This window comes from Hypoxylon fragiforme (genome assembly GCF_022984875.1).
Source record: "Hypoxylon fragiforme strain CBS 206.31 chromosome Unknown GGS25scaffold_1, whole genome shotgun sequence".
In the NCBI taxonomy this organism is placed as follows: Eukaryota; Fungi; Ascomycota; class Sordariomycetes; order Xylariales; family Hypoxylaceae; genus Hypoxylon; species Hypoxylon fragiforme.
Genome location: NW_026054756.1, coordinates 3,265,694 through 3,284,015, shown reverse-complemented (window position 1 = coordinate 3,284,015; position 18,322 = coordinate 3,265,694). Strand labels below are relative to the sequence as shown.

The window sequence follows — 18,322 nt, the reverse complement described above, 5'->3', positions numbered from 1 at the left end:
TATTAGGGTAGTCATACCCTAGTAGGTAAGACGAAGATTATTACTGTACTTACTTAGGCAAGGTGATTCATTGAGTCACAGTTGAATTATCGTGAGAATGACATGTAGAGTTCAAAGTTCTTATCAAATTCTAGTAAGAGGTAGGTTTCTTGATGGTCTGTGCTCAGATTGATATGATGAGGCGGTTGAAACATTAATCCGATCGATGCTTAACTTACCTGCACCGTTGACCTATGTACCTATTGTACCTAGAGAGTGGCGCATGCCACATGGACCTTTCGGCCAAACCTTTTATTGATGCCGATTTAGTGCACGGCCTGGTTCCTTTAACGTGGTAGCCTTGAGTTTACTCATCGTTAATTCAATATTCCTTGTAGTTAGTTACCTAATGTTACAAAGTTACAACTTACAACAACATTTTATAGTATCATGGATATACTCTACCAGAGTCTACCTACATACACATACCTGCATACCTCATATTCAGATCGCTATTATTAAAAATAGCTTGGAAGAAACATTGAACATCTCTCATGCAAAGATCTAACCTTAGGTATATGTAATACGTTATAACAACCATCTTTTCCAAGTCCCTTCTGCTTTATTCATTTCAGTTGTAAAGATATAGACGACTTCTGAGCCATGGATTGGTCTGGAGGCCCTGGTCCGACAGCCTCATTCTCGGCAAGACATGAAAAGGCGCCAACCAATCTCATAGAATAAATCATCCATCCCTTTTCTGTATTACCACGCTACTGCATGCGGGTATGGGCGACCGCACCAAAGAAATTATCCAATACCACCCACCTTGTTCGGAGATAATCCCTCACTTCAGGCTTCTAGGACGAGACTGCAGCCTCGAAAGGCTGGGGCTCCATCAGATTCATTACCATGAATACTACCCATCAACCGCTGCCAGCGAATCAGGCCCGCCGACGGCTAGGGGCCCTTTATTCTCTAGACTGTCGGCATGCGACGAGAACATCTGGATCTCTTGTATCATTGGGCACCTTCCTGCATTTCCTGCAATGCTACTATGTACTCATGGTCATTCTACAAATCCAGTATTTATGCCGCCACTAGTAATTTGCTCTGCAGCATTGATTCTGAACGTTGGTGAGTTAATTAGTCGGTCAGTCCATCGTCAATTTGATCAAACCGCCAGGGCGGAATGGGGTGTTTCTCGTCAATCATGTGTATCTCATTGTATCTTATGTACTAACCTAGGGATTATCCTGCATCATCGACAGCCTGAGCCTCGATGCCTACACACCTACATACGTACCTGCCTACTTGCCTACCTACACACATACCTACCTACCTACCTACCAAGTAACATAGAGGTAGTAAGTAAGCAGGTAAGGTAGTAGTTACATAGGTAATCAAAATAGAAGGATCCTCACTACATTGCTGCGCAACATTGTCCGCGCGGGTACGGGCGGTCCCAATGAATTTCCCGAATGGATCGAATCTCATCTTTGCCGCTTTAACGTACATACTGGGAAATGGCTTAGATGTTAAAGCCCAATCCCGTTCACTGACTTATATTGGTAGATTCAGATACAGGAACAAAGCCGTCCCTCACCTGGGTATGTAGCTTTGGGACGTTAGAACTTCCAGGTTAGTAGCAACAGACAACATTGAGTATGTAATTCATGTCGCCTAGCACAACAAACTACATCCTACTAACCTAGGCCGGATATTACTCCACAGTGATTCAAAACATGCTCAGACAAATTGCATAATATAACAAACAGCGCTGTGTATGCATGAACCGTGCCAGGCCGTACGTGTTGTGTTGTTGGTATTTTGCGTGCGAGAAACAAAAAGGAACAATCAAATCTACGCAAGACCGGAGAATAATCTGATGCGGTACATACGAGACAAGCTACCGTAGCCGTGGCCGTACATACTAAGTATGATACATACTACATTTGAAGTGTTGTAGTAGCGTGTCAGTCCATGTTATGTTATGGGCAGATACTCAGAGTCAGCATGCTTCTCACGGACCAGCATAATCGAGAGTGCGACAAAACAGAGACAGCGATCTTGCACGACGGCAAGCATTGGCCAATGTAGCATTGATCGAACGGGGCACGCAGCAAATTTTGCAACAAGGCTTGCTGGGCAAATTCCTATTTCAAATGCTAGGTAGCCCTAGAAGTCTCAGAAACTTTTGCCTTACCGCTTAGTAGGCAATCTTTTTTATGCATTTCCGCTACACTACTACATAGTATGTGAGAAGCCTCGCGGCCGCTTAACCGCTTAGGAAAGGCGTGACGGGGCACGGATCACCGATATGATGAGAACGTTTCCAACAGCCGTTGGCTTCAGACGGGAAAACAACATAATACACACTTACATCAATGCTATGTAGGTTAGTTACGTACACTAGCCTAACGTACACACATACGGTAACGGTAACATACCTATACTTACCTACGTACCTACATACCTACATACCTGCACTGCAGTAACTACTAACTGCTACATGTAGGTTATTACATGTACTATGTAGGTATGTATGAGCAAGCGCCCTCCTCATCTAACGGGCAATGAATCATTTATTCTGTGGGGTTTGGATAAGAGTGTATTTTTTCTTAGTTCTTTCTAACTAATTATGTATTATATGTATTTTCTCCAAAGTTTGATCAAAGGAAGAACTGATGCTGGCCAAATCAAGGATCTTGCCAACCGCCTGGCGTCCCAATGGCAAAGAAGCAAAAAAGTCATGCGAGTCACGGGCTCGTCGATTTATGACGATTTGCCCGGCCAGTAAGATAGTAGAAAGAGGGCACTAAGGAGATGAAAAAAGAGGTGGAGCGTCAGCAGCCCAGCACCAGTTCTCGCCGGCAGTCCCTATTAACAAGATCACACGCACGCCCCCCTTCTCTCGGCTCGGTCTCTGACTAGCTTGACTGGGATGCCAGGCGTGGTATTAAATATTGGACATGGCTCTGCTAGGTGCTAGGGTAGCAATGGCCCACCCTCGACCGTTGAGTGGGCCATTTATTTTCGTGTGTCAGACAATCCTTGCCCTCGTATATTACGACGAGCCACGAAGATCTCAGTCCTTGTCTAGGCTAGGCTATCCATCCGCCATCCCTCCAGTGGAGCGGTCCTAGGAGCACTGGTCCCATTCCTTGACACCTCTCTCTCACACCCCCTGTAACCTTCCTGCTCTCCCTCTTCTGCCTCTCTACCCTTTCTTGCCTCTCTTACCTCTCTCCTGTACCCGCTCCACTTCTTGCCAGGCCGCCTTCACAGCTACACTAGCGCGCCAAATTCAAGAATAGCGTATGCGTAGGAAGTGGCACCAGTACATAGTAGGTCAGACATGGATATGAGCTGGCTATTGATCATTGTGGACCATAAAGTACAAATGTACATAAGAGCATTAAAGCTAAGACGGCCGGGGTTTTCTGATTGAGCCACTCCAAACACGCGAAGTACAGACCCTTGGCAAGCAGAAGGGACTGTTATCTCAATATCTACATCAACCTCCCACGGCCTGCACCTAGCTCCGACCTCACATCGTTCACCATCATCCATTCATTGCGACAGCTCTGCACCCTTTCACCATTTACCACGGTTCCCTGAACTCAACATCGTCGCCTTCCCCGTCGCTATCAGCATCCCCTCCCTCTTCCAACCCCTTGTACGCCCTGGTCTTCGACAATCTCTGAACACGGCGACAATCTCCCAATTCCATGGCCCGTTGACTCGACGCCGTGAACACAGACGACCCAAGGAGATAAATATTACTTACAGCCCAAAGGAATTTCCGTGGATTTGCTCCCAGGATATTGCGTTTTCTTTTGGTCTTAAGGATTACTACTCCCGTAGAGAAGGCCGTTTTCTCTTAATTCCTTTCCTTTTATCTCTGTCACTCTTAGAAATCCAGTCCCAGGAAGGACCGTAATCTGTCGCATACCATGCATAATGTGGCAGCGTACGGATATCCCACGCCTCCGGCATCGCCATCCTACGATAATACGAAGTGTGCTTTTCAACAGCCACCGCTCCCAATCCCTCAAGCTTGCCAGCCTCGATACACTCCGGTTGCCCCAGAAGAAAGACTAGGAAAGTTCCTTGGAGAAAGTCTGCAGTTGATAGGAATAATTGGAACCGGTGCCTATGGCGTGGTCTACCTGGCCGTCGACATGAAGACTGGAGTACGATATGCCGTGAAGACCCTCAGCAAATTTAACGCCGACGGCTCACCTCTGGATCGGCGACAAATTACGTTCCAGCACCGTGAGCTACGGTTGCACTATCTGGCTTCGGCACACCCTAACGTTGTTTCCATGCACAAGATTGTTGACGACCCAGATTGCATATATGTTGTCCTGGAATATTGCCCGGAAGGTGACTTGTTCCTCAATATCACAGAAAGAGGACAATACGTGGGTAAGGATGAATTGGCCAAGAGTGTATTCCTCCAAATCCTGGACGCCGTTGAACATTGCCATAACCTGGGCATCTATCACCGCGACTTGAAGCCAGAGAACATCCTAGTCTCGAACCACGGGGACACAGTCAAATTGGCGGACTTTGGCTTAGCAACTTCATCTGATCGATCTGAAGATTATGGATGTGGTTCGACTTTTTACATGTCACCAGGTAGGGCTCGACGGGACATCCCCTCACAACGCTGTGGGCTTTACTAACCAGTGTGTTTTCACCTTGCAGAATGTCTGGACCCGTCATCCCGGAGGCCATTCTATTACTGCGCCCCTAATGATGTATGGAGCCTTGGAGTCATCCTGGTGAACTTGACCTGTGGCCGTAACCCATGGAAGCAAGCCTCTTTTGAAGATTCCACATACCGTGCCTATACCAGGAGGCAGGATTTCCTAAGGACCATATTACCATTGTCAGATGACCTCAACAACATTCTAGGACGGATTTTCACCCGCAACCCAGATGACAGAATTACGTTACCAGATCTCCGGAACAGCATCCTCGCCTGTTCCAACTTTACGATTACCCCTGCAGCTCCTGCCCCTCAGGTCCTGCCGACGCCGCCCACCTCACCTGGGCCTATCGAATACGTTGATTGCGAAGACGCCATTATCGAGGACTTTGGCTACGACGCACCTACCTCGCCCACCCCTGATTCCGACACGGAATCCACATGTTCATCAGACGAAGGATCCTTGACCTCGAGCGTTTCCACCATCGACGATCTTGACGAGGACGACTTTGCCATACCGGACGACGAAATTTGCCCAAACCAGGAGCCTCGTATGTATGATGCCGAGGAACCTAGAATGATGTTCCATCAGGAGTTTATTCCACAGTATTCAGGATCCGCGGTTGAGCCCTGCCAACCCTGTCAGCCCTGCTCAGCCCAAGCTCCTGTGCAGAGTAGTTGTGTGCCAGCCAAGTTCGCCTTCCCATATTTCTGGGAGATGGTGAACAGGTACACACAACCTACCCCCATACACCATCCTATTCCTTTCCATCCACAGGTTCCTCTTTTCTCCAACTTCCAGGGATGCTATTAGCTGCGACTGATTAATGTGTCACTGGCTTCCGCAATGAAGACATTTCACATAAGATCACGTTCGCTTTTATTGTATTCCTGAAATCAGGCCATAATTTATTTTTATTGGAAAGCCTGGCCACAGGCTTGGACCTTCATAACTACCATGGACTTTTTCTATTTTCGACAACTACTCAACCTGATATTACGTTGTAATACACACATACCCATTGGAGCCTCCTAGGATTTTCAGCCGGAAATACTTAGTTGATATTTGGAACCCAAAACAAACAAACCAAAAAGGGGTCGCATAATCCCCCCCACTACTTGCGACAGAAATCCAGGAGCGCCATATGGAACGTTTTAACTTGTAATTAACTTCGACGTCATGTTTATTTCTTTCATTTGTTTTCTTACTCAAAGCGTGGAGTTGGCGGGTGATTTGAGAGATGAGGATCAATCCAATGAGACCAAGGACCGGAGGAGCCAGATCTCATATTACCATCCGGACTGAAACGGACAGCATTGTTACACGGCGCAGGACATTACACTTTTAGATGTTCGAGAAGGGAGGCTTATTCTGCGCACAATTTGTGTTTTTTGTTTTTTCTCATTATCCTATTCTAACGTGTCGTTTTGCACGGGATGCATACTTTAAAAAAAAGGGAAGAAAGGGGGGACTATGGGGAGAAAGGGAAATACTTTCGCTTGGATGATACCAATGGTTTTTTTTTTTTTTTTTTCTCTCGGATACAAAGGACATGGACATTATTCTCTCAAGTTCGAGGAAAAAAAAGCCAACTGGGAAAAAAGTTTATGGAGATCGGGAGAAAGGGAATTTTTCTTACAGATGAGAGGACGTTGGGATTTTTTCGAATAGACAAAGAGAGAAGAACCACCAAAGGCAGGGCCAATAACCCTTTACCACAGCGCTTCAACCATGATGAGGGTTGGCGCAAACACTATACGTTTTTACCTTAGGGAACTCCGCCATTTAGTGGCGGTGAACCCCCTTTTCGGGGCAGAAGGAGAAGAAGGGGTGGGGGGGAGAAGTAGTCATTGCGGCGAAAAGCTTCAATAGACACCCCCCCTCCCTCCCCCTTGGACTATCCAATACAATGTTTTTGCGAGCAGTCGCAATAACCTACGAAAATATTACTACTACAACAAATCCAAAATGGGCTACCAAAAACCTAGGTAAAAAAAACCTTACCTAGGTCTTGACACACCTATCTATCTTTTGCTCATTACCTAGTGTGTTCATCATGATATCTATGCCTTTGCGCGAGCAAGTGACAGTGCTTCTGTGAATGATTGATCACATTCAAGGGGGGGATGATTTGAGAAGCCTCAATATCCGCTTACCCAATAAAAGCTCTTTGGGGCTTTGCTTCCCATGTTGCCAATATATTACCTACTTTACTGGTGGTCATACATACCTACAGCAAATATGTTTTATTTGATTTCCCATTTATACTTTTATTATTTTCCTTGATTTCATCGTCGTCACAATCACATTTCAATTTCACAATGCGCAGCAGCAGGCGTATCTCATCTAAGCCTATGTATTTTTACGAAGCCGCTTTATCGAAAACATCGAAACCGCCAACGACGGTCATAGTTAGTCACAGTCACGATCACGGACAGTCACGAGACCTTGAGGTAGTAGGGGGCTTGGAGGTATGTATGTATGTATGTACACACACGACAGGGGGGGGGAGAGGAAGGGGAAAGGGGGACAGGGAAGAGGGAAGAAAGAAAGAAAGAAAGAAAGAAAAATAAAACAATTACATCGAAGGCTGGATGGGATGGGCTTTGGGCATCTTCATTTTCCCGCGGCGCTGATTGGACGAAACCGGACGACGCCACTCGCCTTACTTTTTTTTCTTCTTGGTTGCCCCAGGGGCAGGGCTTGCAGATGTGTATGTGTGGTGTGTGTGTGTATGTGCATCGATCGACTTGCATTTGCTGCTGCTCTCAGTCTACTCTTCTTCGCCCTTTCGCTCTCGTAATCACATTTCCCGCCATCGAATGTAACATACATACGCAAAAAGCCTGCATTAGCTAGCTACATAGCTGCTTGATGCTTGCTGCAGGACGTATGTATGTATGTATGCATGTACGTACATGCATACATACATACAATATACGTCCCAAGCAATTACCCAGCCAAGAAAAAAAAATAAGCCCGTCGAGGATGTTCCCCGTTGCAGCAGTGCGCCCCCCCTAATCCTAATAGCAAGCAAGCAAGCAAGCAAGCAGTTAGATACCTACCTACATACAACAGCAGGAAGCACAGCCTCCCGAGCTACAGGATAGCATCACGCTTCCGATATGTATTGAGTAACTAACTAACTACATACATACATAGGTACTTACATACGCGCATCGCTACCAACTAACTAACTAACGAACGGACCGTTATTACGAAATTTGCAATTTAGAAGGAATCGCAAACTTGGCTCGAAATTCATGGAAACCACGCCATTGGGGTAGAGGGAAGGGTTAGGTGTTGTGTTAGGTTCGATGTTAGAGGGGCCGCTAATGGTTCAGGTTGAGCAAAGCTGGCAGGAAAAAAAAAAAAGTACCTAGGCCCCTAGCACTACATAACTAGCTATAGCAAATGGGAATAGGTTCAATGCCGGTTCTTGCTTACGCTGGGGCTTTTGGGATGGGAAGGGAAGGGAAGGGAAGGTTAAAGAGAGGGACCTATTTTGTGTATGCGGGCGGGTTTCCACTGGTTTGGGCGCAAATGGCAATAGGTAGGTCGTCAATAGTCGATAATTATTACTACAGAGCAATAGTTAATGAGAGATGAGAGATGAAAGAAAAAGAATAGGTCGGATGCTGATCCTTGGTACTCGGGAAGCTGTCACGATGTCTAACCAACTACCACCTACTGTCTACTTGGGTATCTATCTAATAGTTGTATGGGGGCCTATTCTATTGCATTCTATTCTATTGTATTTTATTGTTTTTTTATTTCATATATTACTTACTTAGGTAGGCACCTATTGATGTGCTATGTTACAGTCGGCTCGAACGTTAGTACTATATTGGAAATAACGAAATGAGATATTTGCGATGGAAATGATAAATTGAAATGAAATCTATCTACCTAGCCCAGCTACCTACCTCCATCTAACCTTGGAATTGCTCACCTTCATTGTTCACGTACAGTAGTGTGTACGCGCGCAATGTCGGGATATGCAGTAGGCTGTAGCTCGAGGGTGCCGTGTGACGGTATTTACTAGGTGCCTACCTATGTGCAAGTGTGTGTGTGTGTGTGTGTGTGTGTATGTGTTTCCCCAAAAAATCAATTAATTAAAAAAAAAACCCCCCAAACCAACCTTGGATGTGACAAAATAACTCTCTCTATACCCTAACTCTGCCTAGTGCGCTCCCGGCGCATTGGTGTGTGGAAATGGGAATTGGCAAGAAGAAAAAAAAAGGGGGAGGGGAAGAAAGTTGCAGTTGCAGTTGCAGAGTGCATGTTGTACGGCAGAACGCATCCATGGATAGGTAGTTAGTTATTAGGTAGTTCGAACTTTTCCATAGTTCTGGGTATTTTCCAATTCTCTAAGGTTAGTTACCTAGTTACCTAGTTGTTTGCCTATTTGGACTTAACACGAATTATTATATTTCATTTTTTCTTATAATTTCTCTTTCTTATGTAAGTCCTCTATTCTCTCCTCTCAGGCGAATCATCTTCGATATAGTCGACCGCTCCCCCCTACATAGTAGTCTAAGTATGTACCTAGATATGTAACTAGGTAGGGTAGGTAGGTAGTTCTATATGCAGGTCGATAGTTTAGGTATTGCATCTCGCGTGGTGATTGGGTCGATGAACTTGGGTTCACTGGCACATGGCGGTGAAAAGGTCTCTGTTTCTCCCCCCCCCCTACCTACCAATCAGGTCCAATCTAACTACCTACGTAGGTACTTTCTGCTTCCCCCTCCCCTCCTTGCTCTCTCTCTTTCTGCCTCGTCTGCCCCTCTCTTAGCTTTAGAACCTTTCGACCCCTCGAGGTCGTTTCCTTTCGTTTTCTCCCCCGCTCTCCTCCTCTTCCCCCCTCCCCCTTTTTTTTCTTTAATTGTTGCCCACTCCCCCATAATGCTTATGTAGCTGTTATTCGCAAGAACCATCCCACACACACACATACACACCCTTGCCGCCGTTATTCCGTTGCGTTGGTGTGGTGATACACATACATACCTACATACATACCTACATACATACATATTGAAAAAGAAGGGGAAAACATATGTAAAAGAAGGTGAGATACTGCATGTGCATGGAGATTGGATCAAACGGAGCAATCGTTGATGGGGAGGGCTCTGTGAGTCTGTGTGCTTGCTTGCTGCATAGTACAATACATACACTAGGTTAGGTTGCTTACGATCGCCCGCTTGCTTCCGAGTGGAGAGAAATAGAAGCAGAAAGAGAAGAGAGACAAGCAAGCACCTCCATTTGCTTCCATTTTCTTTGCAGCGAAAATTGAAATGAGTACTGTAGTATTACCACTGAAAACTTGATAATTCTATGGAGTTTTACATACCTCTAAAATCTACAAACTACCTAGCAATGCTAGCATACATACATACATACATACATACATGCGCGTGGTTTTCTTTTTCGGTTCGCATAGCGCAAGGCACCAAGAGACAGGCGCCCTTTTTTTTCTTACATGGGTAGGACCTAGGTAAGGTAGATTGGCTAGGCTGGTTCATGTTCATGTCGTGTTCATTGCTAGGAAATGCCTGCCATTCGTCTACCTTGCTATCTCTTGAACCCATATCAGAAGCGTCTGGATCGAATTCTCCTAACCTACATCATGGCTACATGTGTATGTATGGATGTGGTGAGCGAAAAGGAAAGCAAGAGAGAGTGACGGCTAGATTGTCCCTGGAACCATGTATGCTTGCTAAACTGGGGAGTGCATGTATGCATAGGGCATAGGGCACAGGCACAGGCACAGGGAGGGCTAGACATTTGAAGACCCAGAAAAGAGACCAAGCACAAAAAAACGGGACCAAGAAGTTACAAGTTACAAGTAGGTAAGGTATGTAGTTGTGTATCTTTAATTACAGCCAAATCGGAGCGATACGCCGGCTGAATCTCTACCTAGGTAGCTAGTCTCGCGGTTCGATTGAAGGCATCGCCAAATCCCCAAAGTGGTGGCTCGCAGCCTCCACAAAGGGGCCCACGTTGTCAAGTCACCGCAATGGCCTCCCTACACTACCTATCCAATTACCTACCAATCCAGTTACCTACAACACCAACCGAGGTTGGTTAGTAGCTTTAAACTGGGGAGGCTGGGCTAGGTTAGGGAGGAGGAGCGGAAAGGAAGGACCTTTTGCGCGCCCACAATGGATTTTAGAGGTCGCTATAGGTCTCTATAGGTAGGTCCTATTATGCGTATGTATGTGTGTGGGGAGGGAGCAAGAGGAAGCCCATAATTATATGTATGTACGCACGTCTGTAGTGAGTGACGTGGTCCCGTTCGACAAAGGGGAAATATTCCATCTTTCTCCATCCCATCCCTTGCTCGACCTCCGAATGGTTTACCTATGTATGAAGAAAAGGAAAAAAAGACTGGGCCGGACGGGGGCCGTGCAATCGCTCGATCTATGATTCCTTCTTTTTTTGTTCCCATCAGTGAATGAATTGCTCCTTCGCAGACCGCATCGTAGAAGGGGGAAACAAACCTACATTGCGCATACATACTTGCTAGCTGGGTATCCCCACAACCCGTACATACATGCCTACATACATACAACATCCAATGCCATGCCAGCCATACAAGCCAACCTAGGTACCTAACTACCTGATTGACATGGGACTTTGCGTATGTAGGTCGTTGGGTCGTGGCGTGGCACCTGATCCTGCTCAACTGCGTGTCATCTCGATGATTATCCCCCGTTGGGAAACATACGGTAAGCTAAAACAGGAGGCAGGTATGTAGGGAGGGGGGTCAAAAAAAAAAAGATGAGCGCGGATGTTATCCGTTTCTGGGGCCAGCCTCTCGCTTTTCTTCCTTTCTTCCTTTTCCACTCCCCGGAAGGGGGGGGGGCACTACTCATCTCTTGGCATCGGGATTGGGAATTAAAGAATCAGAATTGGGAGAGGCCATCATGGCTTTTCTTGGAAATCCTCTTTTTTGCTGATGATGTGTTCAAACATCGGCAGAAACACACCAGCAAAGCAAGGCAAGTGTTTTTGCTTTACTTCTCTTCGCTTTCCCCACACTTTCACGGAACCTCTTCCCAGTTGGTGCTGCGCAGGTAGGTAGGGGGCAGTTATAGCAGGCGAACAAAGTCCAGACCAGTAGTAAAACACCCTCCGTTTGCGTGCGCGTGCTTGTCTGCGGCGTCTACGTTGATTTACCACTATACTTCTATCAGGTATGCTCTATTATACGGCGCCCATTCGTATTGTACATTCATCGCATTGGCAACGGGACTTCGGGCCCTGCTGTGTATCGCGCACGCGTGGCCAGGCACAGTCACGAGGGGCCGGCTTATAGTGCATGCCTACTATACCTACGTATAACTATATGTATCTATCTCCATTTGAACCTTTTCGATGGGCATTTTCTATGCCCACAGCAGTAACGTCTATGTAAGTGCCTACCTCGTATGGATTAGGCATGTAGTAAGCAAAGCTGTCAGGTACGTTCCACGGCATCCCGTCGACGTCGCAATATTTGGTCTCGAGGACATTGCATTTTATGCTTTATGCGTTCCGGGCCACGGCAAATAGATGAGTGGTCGATGGGTTTGAACCAACGGGGCGGAAGTAGGGGCAGAGGGCAGGGCTACCCCCTTTCCTCTCTCTCTCTCCCCCCGCCACTAATCTTAACAACGCAGCGGACCTTACATTGAAGCGAGCCGTGTTATGTTGTATGTAATGTACCCTACATACATTGGTAAGTGCGTGCGTATGTACATATATTGTTTCCGCTCCCACGCCGATTCGGAAGCGGTGGAGAATGCTGGGCGGAGCCGGGGACACGGCTAGATCGTCGTGTCGAGATATTATTAGCGTTGGGCCCTGTATTTTAGAATAGGGCAACCTAGTCTACCTAGGCAGTTCTCCATAAAATTTACCATTACGGAACCTCTCTCAACGCCAATGATATTTCCCAATATGTACCTTGCCTGGTAATAGGTAGATAGGTGGCTGTTGTCTCTACATACCTCTACCCTGAAGCTTCATTCCAGAACACGAAGAAGACAGTTACGGCTCTCCCCTCTCCTCGTACGGGGTTTTGCTGTTCCTGTTGCTGTTAACTGTTTCGGCTTCCTGCTTTCGAAACCCAAGTCCACATAATATCGCACACCGTTTTTACCTAGGCCCCCCTCTCTTCTACCTCCTCCAAGCGGTTTCGTGTCAGGCATCCGGGAGGTCCAAGCAAGCCCGCCTGCCCGCCCTTCTTTCGCAAGACGGGGGAGGAGGAGGAGGGGGGCCGTTTTTGGTCAGATATGCATGCGAAGGACGGAAGAAAGACGACGGAAGCAGAAGGATGAGGCAAGTAAGATTGCGATTACGATGGGCGGATGCTATTGCCGGGCCGAAGGGCTTCTCCAAAAGATTCGAACCAACCATCTCATCTACATAAGCTACATAGATATATGTACATTGCTGTAGGTAGGTACATATAGGTAGCACGCTTATGGACGAGACCAACCGGCCCCCCGTGGCACCGACCCCGTCGCAGCTTTGCTGGTGGTTACGCGTGTTCTGATCGCTGTGAGGCTTACCCGAAACCTACCATGGGTGCATAGAGCGTGCGGTGAGGCTGAGTGTCTTACAGACCAAACAGAGACACCGCTGGTAGTAGCCGGTAGGGCATGACCGGTGGGTTAGTGGGTGATGGGATGGGCTATGAGGGTAATTAGTTAATAGTTGGCCAACCGAAGAGAGGGACGGATTGTTCTCGAAAAGTGGTTGGTTGGCCCCAATCGTCAAAATTGCCCGAGGCTGTTATCGAGCCACGTATGTGTATATCAAAGGTCCCTTAATGGTCAGCTGGGTTGACCAAGCTTCACTCGCAAAAAAAACGTCCGTCCCTAACCATCGTGGCATTCAGGCAATACCCCAGCCCTGTTTTTCCAGTTCGCCGCCTTGGGGGGGGTTTTTTTTTTTTTTTTAGTTTTGCTTTTGACGATCTCCACAAGGGAGGCGAGGCAAGGCGAGCATACGTGAGACTATTGTGTCTCGGGTGACGAGAGACAAGGCGCCAAATCCAAAAATTAAACCACGCACGAATAACGTGAGATGCCAACTTTGCTTTTCTCTCCTTCCGAACCATCGAAAAAAAAAAACTAAGACCTCACGTTCAAACGTGGCCCAGTCAGGGTTCACCTGTTGCTCCAGAACTGGCAAGAATGGGCTACGCTCGAGCTTCTTTTCTCTAACTCGATGACCCTTACGTTTGGATCGCATGTCTGATGCTCTCCACGCTAGGGGCAGGGCGCCAACGGCAAGTGACAACGACAGCAGCAGCAGCACCAGCGGCAACAGGCAGACCTTACCCATCACGTGTAAGACATATCGATAGTCAGAAGGTTAGTAGGTTAGCTGTCTCGCCATACAAAGCCTACCCACCTAGATGCCTACTTGGGTACCTAACCTGAGCTACCTACTATGCCGGGGCGCGCCAACTTAGCACTAGATGGACGATCGAGATAGCTACGGGGCCTATCAAGACCCATTCCATCCGATAGTGTAGTGCTCAGCTCCCCCTGTCCCCCCCCCCGCCAGTATAAATCGCCGAACGTCTATTTTGGTTGTCGAATCAAACGGCTTGAACCCAAGTGAGGCTTTCCTGGGCCTCGTTGGCCATTGACGGGGTGTCGATATATGTATGTACCTACATACATGGATAGCTGCATACCTAGACATCTATTAGGTACCGATTCGCACTAATATAGCATTCCTAACTAATAACAAGCATCAGGCGGTGGGACATCTTGGGGGAATTATTCTAGTATCTAGATTCGACTTAGGACAGGTGGTACGTGCAGCCCTGGAGGGAGGTATGCTGGCTTCTCTCACCCTCTGTCCCCTGAGCCTCAAGTGGGGAAAGACGATCGTTTCGTCCCAAGCGTTCACTCACTTTACTCACTCACTCCCCTAGCTAAGCCCACTTATCAAGCAACCGCGGGAACTGAAGCTTTGGCTTTTGCCAACTAGGTCAATGCCATGTGTACAATACGATTGATTGAACTAGCTACCTAATGGGCATCAAACATTCATGCCCCCGTTCCATAGGCAGTTCAGTTGGTTAGTAAGGTCCCTGATGCGAGAACAAGAACTACCTAGGTTAGGTAAGTTTAGGTACGTATGTAGGCACTTCTCCATTTAGAGTTGTTCTGCTGGTTCTAGTTAATGCTGCTTCTGCTGATGATGATAGACTGGTTAGGGGGGGGGGGGGGGGTAAGGTTTTCCCGTGGGAACCAGCTTCAGGTTGGGTTTCGTGCTATAATTGAGCTATGAGCGGTGAGCTACGTGTTCAAGACGGGATGCTCCGTAACGGGGTTTTTCCAGCAGCGACAACAGGGCCGGAACAACAACAGCGATTAACAGCACAACCGATCATTTCCTTTTCCTCCGCTATCAATTCTACCAGTCAGGTTCTTCGCAACTAATTTTACGCGTCTGGAATGCAAATGGGCGTTTGCTGTGTGTTAATTAGCAATTGTTGTCAATTAGTGGCTCAGTAGGTAGGTAACAATTATACCCTCGGCAGATAATATGTGGAAATCATGAAAGCCTCGGAGAGAAAAGATCCTCTTTTTTTTGTTCTCCATATTGCTCTCCGTGCTCCGTTTTTGGGGGGCCCGAGCCAAACTCACTCACTGCACTACACTAACCACCTGATTACTATCATACCCGGATTTCTTATCTCCTGTTTTTTGAGTTAAGGAACAAACTTCTAGATGGAATCTAGGTTATCTAACTAATGGGCCTAGCAACGAAGTTTGCCTGACTCACGACCTTGCGTATCGAGATAAGGGGAAAGAAGAAAACAGGATCACGAAGACGCTTGCGGCTATTAAACTTCAAGGCTCCATTCGTTGCCTGATCCCATCGCCGATGGACATACGTATGTGCGCAGCAAACTTGCGCAGCCGCGTGGTTCGACAATGAGTCGTTCTAAACTTCATAGTGGAGAGGATTTGGTATCGCTGCTTTCGGATGAGGAAACTTTTTTCAGGAGAACTTTGAAGTCTTTGAGAGATTACTATACATACCTCACTGGAACAAAAATGACTCGCGAACCCGCTTATCTATAAATAAGCGTGTGTAAAGGGAAAAGGCAATACAAGTCCAAGTTTAAGGTACAACATATGTCATATGTGAGTAGTGCAAAGGATAAACATCACAAGAAAGCAGCATTACGTAGGTGGGTAGACAGACAGACAGAACAGACAATACAAAAATATACTAAAACTAGCCTAAACGATCTACCTCTCGCAAAGCAAATCTGTAAGAAGCGACGGTAACTAGGTAACAAGAGAAGTCAAAAAGAAATAGAAAAAGTAAAAAAAATAGTCCCAGTTAATCATCCTAGCGCCTCCCGCTGACCCGTATGGTTCTTTTGACTCTTTTTTTCTTTCTTTGTAGGAGGTAGGTATGTAGGTAGTCGTAGAAAGCTCCCCGGCCGGGCTAGCTGTCTTCTGTACCTACAACCAAGCCCCTATCTTAGTCCACCCCTATCCCAACCCATCCATCCCCAAACCCATCCCATCAGCAAAACCGCCCCCTATTTTTCGTGTCCTTCGTATCCCGCAAACCCCAACCCCCCCTAATATAATCTAATCACTAACCTCGATCGGGCCCCCGGGCACAACCGGATCCGGATTCATCCCGCCCCCAGGGAACCCGGGAAGCGGGAACAGCGGGCCGCCGGGCAACGAATACCCCGGCTGCTCGTCGCGCCTCCTCTTCTTCCCGGGGACGAACGTCGTCGTCGTGCCGTCGGGGCTCTGCACGATGCGGATCCCGTACTTCTCGAGCAGCTCCCCTTCGATCTCCGCGATGCGGCGCGCGACCGGCCTCGGCGGGTCCGCCGTCCCGAACTCGTGCACCAGCGCCTCGTACTGGAGCTCGAGCGCCTTGATGTGCGCCTGTACCGGGTCTGTGGTGGTGCCGTCGCCGATGCCGATCGTGTCTTGGCGTCTGGCTTTCTTGTCCGAGGGCTCGAGACCGCCGGTGATGGGCGGCAGGATCACGTGGTCCTGGCGTTTGGCCTTCTTGTCCGACGGCTCGAGACCGCCGGTCACGGGGGGCAGGAGGGTGAAGGTTGGTGGGGGTGGGGGGGTGGGCGCGCCGATCCCGATGCCCGGGAGCCAGGTGCCGGGGTCGGTGATGGAGAATTGTCTCCGCGCAAGTGTTGTTCGCGTGGGTTCGGTGCTGGTGATGGGGGCGGTGGAGGCCAGAGCCGCGAGGGCTACGGCGGCGAGGCTGGCTCGGTGCATGGTTGTGAGGTTGGGTTCCCAGGTATTGGAGTTTCAGAGTAAGTATATTAAGATAAGGACTCTGAATGATAATATATATATCTTAGATAGGTATATATACTATAGCTGCAAGTTATCGTTTACTCGTGTTCTCGATGATGTTTCGTCTGGTTTGTTCTTCGTTTCTCAAAATGGGCCGTGATCGTCGTCCGTCCTTCGCCCTCCCCTTTATACAAAAAAAAAATGAACGAAAGACAAGACATATTGTGCCCTTATTCCGTCACCAGCCCACCTTCCGGGGGCAGGCAGATAAGAGCCCAGGGTCTTTGGCCAGAAAACAAGGTCGAGTTCATTTATTTGTTAATATCGATATATTGGCCCTGAGGCGCGACTAGGCTCTTAGATAACACAACAATATGCCCGGAAGCGAAAATGGAGAGGGAGATGGGGGACGACTTTAACCGGGTCGACTCGACTCCCCTTTCCACCTAACGCACCACCTGCGAACCACGCATGGCAAGTTGAAATGTCGTTTTCTTTCTTTTTCTTTCTTAGTCCGCGAGTCCTTTCTGACCATCTGCCTATCTAGTCGAACGGTGTAGATTGAGGTAGAAGTGAGACCATGTGTCCCTTCCGGGTTTTGGTCTCCCGCTTAGAAGGAGCTTGGAGCCTGATAACTCAGCGCACTCTGCCGGATATTCTCGAAAAACTCAATATTTCCTTCCCTTCATCGCAAATGGGACATGATGGCAATGATAGCTTAGGTACCGTCCAAAGACAATAGATGGCTCGAGATTGAATCTATTTTTGGGTCTTGAAACTTCTAGACACATCATAGGCCTCAGAAGTGAAGCTTGGTCGCTTGCTTGCTTGGGAACCGGGACATCGGGTAATATATTTGACAAGCTACCGCCAACTACCTACCGTAGCATGGCAAATGGATTTGACATACTCGTCTGTACCTACACAAGGGAGCATCGCTAAAGATGTCATCACATGTCTAGCTCCGTTCCATGCAGGGGAGCTAGGATAGGTATAAACCAAAATCATGGACAAGCTCCTTGGGGTCGGCGATTAAAGGGGGGTGACTGCGAAAGGCTCCGCAAGAAAGAAAAATCGGGAGACTGGCCGTTCGAGACTGGCCTGATAGAGAAACATTTTTCCAGGGCCGCTTTGCGCCCATGGCCGAGGTCACGCCATTAGATCAATGACTGGTAACAGGTTTTCGTCGCTGGATTGGGGTTGGGAGTTCTGGTACGTCGTCCCGGGTATTCTGCTTCGGGAAAAGGCAATATGCCAGAAATAGATGTAGGGTGACATCGCCCAAGTCTTGAGAGTGAAGTCTCTTATTTTTAGACGTTGGGCCTT

The 18,322-nt window shown here is 47.7% G+C and overlaps 4 protein-coding genes across 4 annotated transcripts; 2 read left to right on the top strand and 2 right to left on the bottom strand.

Moving 5' to 3' along the window:
• The first annotated feature begins 3,744 nt into the window (after positions 1-3,744).
• Positions 3,745-5,822, top strand: GGS25DRAFT_49859 (Ran1-like protein kinase). The gene is made up of 2 exons (XM_049261716.1): positions 3,745-4,623; positions 4,693-5,822. Exons 1-2 carry the CDS (start codon positions 3,936-3,938, stop codon positions 5,508-5,510), a joined length of 1,506 nt encoding a protein of 501 aa, XP_049121771.1. The 5' UTR covers positions 3,745-3,935; the 3' UTR covers positions 5,511-5,822.
• A 2,971-nt stretch (positions 5,823-8,793) lies between these two features.
• On the top strand, positions 8,794-10,163 carry GGS25DRAFT_471682 (uncharacterized protein). The gene has a single exon (XM_049259364.1). It carries the CDS (start codon positions 9,285-9,287, stop codon positions 9,612-9,614), a length of 330 nt encoding a protein of 109 aa, XP_049121770.1. The 5' UTR covers positions 8,794-9,284; the 3' UTR covers positions 9,615-10,163.
• A 3,414-nt stretch (positions 10,164-13,577) lies between these two features.
• GGS25DRAFT_517280 (uncharacterized protein) lies at positions 13,578-14,030 on the bottom strand (the record flags this gene model as incomplete). The annotated part of the gene is made up of 2 exons (XM_049263364.1): positions 13,578-13,615; positions 13,829-14,030. The coding sequence occupies 2 exons, from the start codon at positions 14,028-14,030 to the stop codon at positions 13,578-13,580; spliced, it is 240 nt and encodes a 79-aa protein (XP_049121769.1).
• Positions 14,031-16,312: 2,282 nt separating this feature from the next.
• Positions 16,313-16,975, bottom strand: GGS25DRAFT_517279 (uncharacterized protein; the record flags this gene model as incomplete). Its single annotated transcript, XM_049263363.1, has 1 exon — positions 16,313-16,975. One exon carries the CDS (start codon positions 16,973-16,975, stop codon positions 16,313-16,315), a length of 663 nt encoding a protein of 220 aa, XP_049121768.1.
• Between the last annotated feature and the right edge of the window lie 1,347 nt (positions 16,976-18,322).